This window comes from Sinocyclocheilus anshuiensis, unplaced genomic scaffold (genome assembly GCF_001515605.1).
Source record: "Sinocyclocheilus anshuiensis isolate Anshui unplaced genomic scaffold, SAMN03320099.WGS_v1.1 scaffold477, whole genome shotgun sequence".
NCBI lineage: Eukaryota > Metazoa > Chordata > Actinopteri > Cypriniformes > Cyprinidae > Sinocyclocheilus > Sinocyclocheilus anshuiensis.
Window position 1 is genome coordinate 1,068,342 of NW_015536549.1, and position 7,898 is coordinate 1,076,239.

Below are 7,898 nucleotides of genomic sequence, written 5' to 3' on the forward strand. Positions count from 1 at the left end.
CAAGTACTTGGTACATTATCAGCGCAGCGGGAGACGTTCAAACTAATATCACGTAATTTCCGTCTCTTTGATGATTGGTTGATATCAGAAGGGAGGCTAGCCTCCCTTACGAGGGTTCTTTTCTCAACAATCCACAGCGCTGATAGTGAACACTCGATGCTGATTGGCAATTTTTTTTTTTTAACTATGACATTGCATGCTTGTAGTTTCATTTGCGATTTAATATGAAGTTATATACAGAGCGTGCAACTGCATTTGTGCATGCAATTGAAGAGCACGTGCTACAAGCACAGCATAACGGCTGACAGGACAGGAAAATTAGTTTTTACTGACATATGGCCTGACAACATCTCATCTGACCAAAGTGTTGCACCATTTAATTAAGCTGACTGCTATAGCCTATATCCAGCTTAGGCTGTTTTCCCTAAATTTGTATATATACTGTTTGAATGACAGCTTGGTAAATCTGTTGACAATCAAATATTCAATATCGCTACTCATAAGTACTTGGTACATTATCAGCGCAGCGGCAGACGTTCAAACTAATATCACATAATTTACGTCTCTTTGATGATTGGTTGATATCAGAAGGGAGGCTAGCCTCCCTTACGAGGGTTCTTTTCTCAACACTCCACAGCGCTGAAAGTGAACACTCGATGCTGATTGGCAAATTTGTTTTTTTAACTATGACATTGCATGCTTGTAGTTTCATTTGCGATTTAATATGAAGTTATATACAGAGCGTGCAACTGCATTTGTGCATGCAATTGAAGAGCACGTGCTACAAGCACAGCATAACGGCTGACAGGACAGGAAAATTAGTTTTTACTGACATATGGCCTGACAACATCTCATCTGACCAAAGTTCACAGTATATTTGTGCTTATTTATTTATTTATTTATTTTCTCTGTCATGCCCTCTGTCGGTCCACTCAGAAAAATAAAAAAATTCTGTCATTTACTCACCCTTGTGTCGTTACAAATCTAAATGCATTTAATTCTTTTGCTGAACACAAAAGATGATATTTTGAATTATGTTGGTAACCAAACTGTTTTGGCTCCCATTGATTTTCATAGTATTTTTTGTCCATATTATGGAAGTCAGTGGAACCTGAAATCATTTGTTGGGTAGACTATCCCTTTAACCATCAATAACGTCATATTAGCTTTTTTTCTCAGACATTGTGACCTGAATCGTGCACAAAAGTGCAAGCAATCTTATGTAATCTTATGTGAGGTTAATTGTGTCGTTACAAATCTGAATGCATTTAATTCTTTTGCTGAACACAAAAGATGATATTTTGAATTATGTTGGTAACCAAACTGTTTTGGGTCCCATTGATTTTCATAGTATTTTTTGTCCATATTATGGAAGTCAGTGGAACCTGAAATCATTTGTTGGGTAGACTATCCCTTTAACCATCAATAACGTCATATTAGCTTTTTTTCTCAGACATTGTGACCTGAATCGTGCACAAAAGTGCAAGCAATCTTATGTAATCTTATGTGAGGTTAATTGCAAATGTGCGAGAAATATTCTTACTGTATATTTCTCTCTTAGAGGGCTTGTATCGACTTTGCCATCAGTGCCAAACCTTTGACTCGCTATATGCCTCAGAACAGACAGACCTTACAGTACCGGCTGTGGCACTTTGTGGTGTCTCCCGTATTTGAATACACCATACTGACGATGATCGCCCTTAACACCATTGTTCTCATGATGAAGGTAAGGAGGAATTTCTTTATGTTGCTGCACTGTGATCTGTTTGTTTATTTATTTATTAATTCATTCATTAATTTATCTTATTAATAGCCAAGCAAAAATACTTTCCCTCCACTTTGCGTTGAGGTATGCTGAAGCAGAATGGGTTTACTTGCAGTAACCGTACATTATGCCTTAAATATAATGACAGAAATAGAAGGAAATATTATTCTTTTAGGTGTCTTTGTTATGAAAATTAAATGTAAACTTATTTTAAGCCTGTGAGTATATACCGCTTTCTAAATACCTCTTTCTCTATGTGTGTTTGTCAAAGTAAATTGGGTTGATTTAGCTGTTTTTCAGCCCCTGCTGGTGACCCCTGGTCTGTGATACTGCTAGAAAACCAGACAGCCATGAGTCACAGCTTATAAAATATTGAACTGAAGCACCAGCTACTATTTAACTTTTCCTCATTAGCTTTAGCCTGACATCTACCGTGACTAATTTCACCTGGAGATATAGGTCGGCCTCCACTAGTCATCATGTCTACAGTGGTCTGCCTAACACTGGAGCACAGAGAGAGTAATAGAGCAGATATTTTTAGGTAGTGAACTGAAGTGTGAGCAGTTTCCTTTCTCTCTGTCTGTCTTATTCATTTAGTTTTCAGTTTTAATTTTCAAAGTGCTTTATTGGCATATTAGCATCTGTCAAGTTTTTAATTTTATCGTGAAATGTAGGTGTTCCACAATAGAATGGCTCTAGACCTGAATATGTGTAAAATGATGCTTACTGTAAATAGCTATTTGGCTATTGCTTAACATTATCTGTAAGCCTGCATGGCCTAAGTGACATTAGTAGAAAAGGAATGTCTGTTTTATAATTAGGTCTTAAGTAGTTTGAATACTTGGGCAGTTTTAAGAAATAGTTGAAGTTTAAAGGCTCTCTGTACTTTGTATACTTGTGTTACATAGTTGTTGCCATACTCAGTGGTTGCCAAGACATTGCTAGGCAGATGTGTAGGGTTTCTAACAGAGCTATTGAGAAAGAGTTGCATCAATGGAAGTTCAAAATGCTTGATCATCACGTGATTCACATAGAAGTACATGAAGTTTGTTTGTCTCTCTTTTTTGCTTTCTATCAGCATCATGATCCTCGTATTGAAGGTTATGACAATGCGCTAAAATACCTCAACACTGTGTTCACTGTTATTTTCACTGTGGAATGTGTTCTCAAGATCCTGGCATTTGGAATTATGGTAAGCACACACTGGGAATATGATAATCTCTCTCTGTATATATATACACTGTGTACATATATATACAACGAAATGCATTTCCAGCATTCATTATTACCTTTATATCTTTCAGAATTATTTCAGAGACACATGGAATATATTTGACTTCATCACAGTCCTAGGAAGCATCACTGAAATTGTGGTTGACAAAGTCCACACTGTAAAAGTGAGAAATCAGTCAGCCTCATATACAGTATGTGTTCTTTGTAGGCAGTAGTCGTTTGCATGAGCAATTACGTCTGTATTCGAATTGCTTTTTAGCCCGTATTTATTTGCACTAGCTAGCTTCTTTGTGTTTTGATTGCTGTGTACTCCATATTTATTTCCTCAAGCAATGACCTTTATATACTGATTGGTTTTTGTCCAGTATTTATTTGCACAAACAATCACCTCTGTGTTCGGATTGGTTTGCAGGGTTTTAATATGGGCTTCCTGAAGTTATTCCGGGCAGCTCGGCTGATTAAACTTCTGCGTCAGGGCTACACCATTCGTATTCTGCTCTGGACTTTTGTCCAGTCCTTCAAGGTCAGACATGGCTTTTACTGCAGTAGCACTACATTGAAATGCCTTATTCCTTTTTGTATTTATCTTCTAAACACTCTTTTTGCTTTTATTTGAACAAAAGCCACTTAATATAAAATATTTTCTTTCAGAGAATAGATTCAGAGTTCTCATAATGCTGTTTCTACAGTTTCATAAAAGCCTATCAAAGTTTTGCACTGCATTGGTTTTTACAAAATGTTACTTCCACTTTAAACCATTAAACATTTGTTTTGTAACAATAATGATAATTTCTACTTTAATTAGCTTAATTTGTACTTTTGTTCTTGCTATTCAATAACTACCAGCAATTATGTAATTGTAATATTTGCACATTATTGAAAAATGATCTGTCTTTATCAAGCATCTGGGTTACAGTTTATTCATGGAAAGAAAACCATTCCACCTATGCTTCAAACTGTCATTTTACCTAAAACTTTAACACTAAAACTTTGCAAGCACTGGTATTTTCATTAGGAAATGTAAATATAATTTAATATTCATTTTTGAGTTTAGTGCTTAACATGAGATTCGTCTTGCAGGCTCTTCCATATGTCTGTCTGCTAATCGCCATGCTGTTTTTCATCTATGCCATCATTGGCATGCAGGTAAAGGTTGTCTTGGTCCCCAGACTGTCTGTTTCCATCTTTATATTCTTCTCTCTGTCTCTTCCTTTGTTTCTTTGCCACCTTTTCTTTTACTTTACCTCGATAAGCCTGTAAATGTGACAGACACCTTTTATGTGTTTGTAATTTCATTAAAGGTATTCGGCAACATCAAGCTAAATCCCAAAACCCAAATCAACGAACACAATAACTTTAGGACATTTTTTGGTGCTCTCATGCTGTTGTTTAGGTAAGATTAACTTCTTTGTTTGTTGTAAAAAAAAAAAAAACAGGTGCTACATTTTATGGTGTGTTAATTATTTTACTATGAAGCCAATACAATGAAGCAGTCCACCCTTTGGACATTAATAAATGTGACTTCATTTATAATATACATATGTGTGTGTGTGTGTGTGTGTGTGTGTGTGTGTGTGTGTTTAGGAGTGCAACAGGTGAGTCGTGGCAAGAAATCATGTTATCGTGTTTAGGAGAGAAGGATTGTGAAAAAGACGAATCACTCAACAACTCAACAACAAATGAGAAAAAAGATTGTGGTACCGAATTTGCATACTTCTACTTTGTCTCCTTCATCTTCTTCAGTTCTTTTCTGGTGAGAGGCAATTCATTTTAATGACACAAATACATAGCATTACAAACCTGTACACTGAAAACCCACACACTTAAGACCTATTCACACCAAATCCATTTTTTTGGCACATAAAATATATATGGCAAGATTTTAAAATGGAAAAAAAAACATTGAAAAAAAATTTAAATGCAGCTTGTATCATTGAAAACATGAATATCCGCCACTGCTCAACATTCTTACCCTCACTTCTCTGTCTCTATTTTCACATCTCTAATTCTCTTTCAGATGCTAAATCTGTTTGTGGCCGTGATCATGGATAATTTTGAGTACCTGACACGTGACTCGTCCATTCTGGGTCCTCACCACTTGGATGAGTTTGTACGGATCTGGGGAGAGTATGACCGTGCAGCATGGTGAGAGATACAGCTTTCCAGTCCTTTCAGTTGATCACATGCAAATGCAATACAGATGTACAATTAAAAAAAACACACTGGGATTTACTTGGTTAATATTTTCTCATTCTGCAAAAATATTATATTTTTGAATTGATTATAATATATTTATGAAAAACATACAATTGTTTATTAACAATTGTTTTTTTTTTTTTTTAAAGTATGCTTTATGACTGTCATATTTAAAAAATGTACAGGGAAATTTGCATTGTAATTGTCAGTAATGTTTCTGTTTCTTTCTTTACACTAATTTGAAACCCTGCAGGATTACTTAAAGGGGTCGTATCATGATGAATCTTTTTTTTTTTTGGTCTTTTGAGATTAAAGAGTTCATTACACTAAGAAAGCAAACTGTTGCTGAATTCGGACCCCATTTACTGACACTACGCTGCAGAAAATGGTCATTTGAGCATTTACTTTCAAAATGACAGTATATTCTAAGAGTCAGAGAAAGGGTGTAAAACAAAAGAGCTATATCATGATGGCTTTTGGTTCAGAAAACGTCACTAATGTATGATATGACCCCTTTAAAGTGTGTTTCATGAAAAATAACCACTCCTACTACATGTGTCTTGAAGTTGTCTAATTTACTGTTAACGACCAGTATTTCCTTCTCCAGTGGAAAGCTACACTATAAGGAGATGTACAAAGTAGTACGCACAATATCGCCTCCTCTGGGCTTTGGAAAGAATTGCCCCTACAGGGTGGCATGCAAGGTTTGGCTCACCCACGAAAAAACATCCCCTTTGCCTCTCTCTCCTCTTCTCCTTTTGTCATTCCCCACACCTTCACTAGCTAACACCCCTCACCCCCCTCTTGCTCCCGTGATCTACTCTAGTGCTTTCCACCGGGTCAAAGACTGGCAGAGACAAGAGCTCAGCGCACAGAGAGACAGCTCATCCCTTTGGCCCGCGTCCCGCTCCTAAAGTGTGAATAACTGCTGCAGTTAATGACACTGAGAGCCATCCATCAGTGAACTCCATTAGATAATATCTAACACTGTCAATGGATGTTAGTGGGGATTCAGTCTCTCTGTGTCTGAATTGGATTTGGGGCTTTTATTGAACATTATTTGAGGAGGGCAGACGCCTCATATTCACCATTGCCTCACCTGTTTGTAAATCAAAAGAACATTATGCTCATCTCTCCCCGACCTACCACAGTGGCAGAAATTAATTTATATTTTTAAAGGGGAAATATTTACTACTTGAAAGTTTTTACCTTATGAGGGCATACTTTTATAAACAATTTTTATTATAAAAAACTTTGTTACATTTTGAATTAGAATTATATAATTTATATATTATATTTAATCTTACACATTATATAAAACAATGATATAAATATATTATAAAAAATATTATATTTAATCCCACATATATAGTATTTGTATTTTTCTATTTGACTGTATTTTTATGGTTATTTTTTATATTTATGCATTATATTTAATAAATATTATTTATACACACATATACATGAACAAAACTTCAGAAAGTCATGACTTTTGACTGTATTTTTATGGTTATTTTTTATATTTATGCATTATATATTTAATAAATATTATTTATACACATATACATGAACAAAACTTCAGAAAGTCATGACTTTTTTTTTTTGCTTCCACAAATCGAACTTTGCTGCCATTTGTTAATTTCTGGCTCTGAGCACAATGCCCCTTCTGGGTTATGTATTATAATAGCAGTGCTTCCTTTTCAATACAGCCAGTCAAATCCTCAGATCCACCTGCTTGACTCATCAGATCTTTGGCTGTTTTAATATTTTCTCTCCTTTAGCCTCTTCTATGCCTGCATTGCATAGAAAGACATCCACCTGACCTCACCTCTATGTTTAATCAGTTTCCCTTTTTGACAGTTTTTCCTTTAAGTATGAAACACATTAAAATGACCTTCCCTTTCCTGTCTCTTCCTTCTCCTTCTATCTTTCCTGTTGTTTCCTTTTTCCTCTATGCCAATCTTCCTCTCCTCCCTCGTTCCTTGGAAATGCCCAATTCTTCTTCCTCCTCCTCCTCTTCATCACATTGCCCCTGATGACTGCCCCCTCCTAGTGGCCGTATTCATTATACTGATATGTACGAGATGCTGACCTGCATGTCGCCACCGCTTGGCCTGGGCAAGAAATGCCCCTCCAAAGTGGCGTATAAGGTAGTCTGCAGTATTACTATTTGAATGAAATCTGCTCGTTTTCAAGAGGCTCAAGCTCAAGGCTGTAGTTAAAGTGTCCCCAAGATGTATTTGGACACTTTAGTCAAACTTTAAATAATATGAATACTGTATCTTTGCATTATGTAAAAGCATATTGAGCCAAGTGAGAATGATTTGTGAAACACAAGTTAACTAAAAGTTTGCACTTGGTTTTATGTTTTCTATCTAGTTACATTTTGAGTAACTTAATTGTTTTAGGGCCACTGTATGCAAATAATTGCAATACATATATCTACAGGTGCATCTCAATAAATTAGTATGTCGTGGAAAAGTTCATTTATTTCATGTCACAATTCGCTGTGGGAGGAACGACAGAGAAACGTGGAGTACAAGCAAAAGTCTTTAATCCAGGAATCACAGGGGATAATCCACTACAGGAACACGGGAAACACACAACATCCAACAAGTAGACCCAACAGAGGAAAAATGCACAGACAAGAACTTATAAACACAGGACAATTACCAAACACAGGTGCACAGAATGACTAATTAAC

At 36.0% G+C, this 7,898-nt stretch overlaps 1 protein-coding gene across 1 annotated transcript in view; it reads left to right on the top strand.

The window, feature by feature from the left end:
• LOC107700326 (probable voltage-dependent R-type calcium channel subunit alpha-1E) overlaps positions 1 to 7,898 on the top strand; it is a 163,023-nt gene that overhangs the window by 123,608 nt on the left and 31,517 nt on the right. Inside the window, exons 31-39 of the mRNA XM_016501959.1 lie at positions 1,562 to 1,726; positions 2,844 to 2,957; positions 3,070 to 3,162; positions 3,411 to 3,521; positions 4,079 to 4,144; positions 4,300 to 4,391; positions 4,583 to 4,751; positions 5,016 to 5,143; positions 7,248 to 7,344. Of these exons, the coding sequence (XP_016357445.1) occupies positions 1,562 to 1,726; positions 2,844 to 2,957; positions 3,070 to 3,162; positions 3,411 to 3,521; positions 4,079 to 4,144; positions 4,300 to 4,391; positions 4,583 to 4,751; positions 5,016 to 5,143; positions 7,248 to 7,344 (1,035 nt within the window). The remainder of the gene's footprint in view (positions 1 to 1,561; positions 1,727 to 2,843; positions 2,958 to 3,069; positions 3,163 to 3,410; positions 3,522 to 4,078; positions 4,145 to 4,299; positions 4,392 to 4,582; positions 4,752 to 5,015; positions 5,144 to 7,247; positions 7,345 to 7,898) is intronic.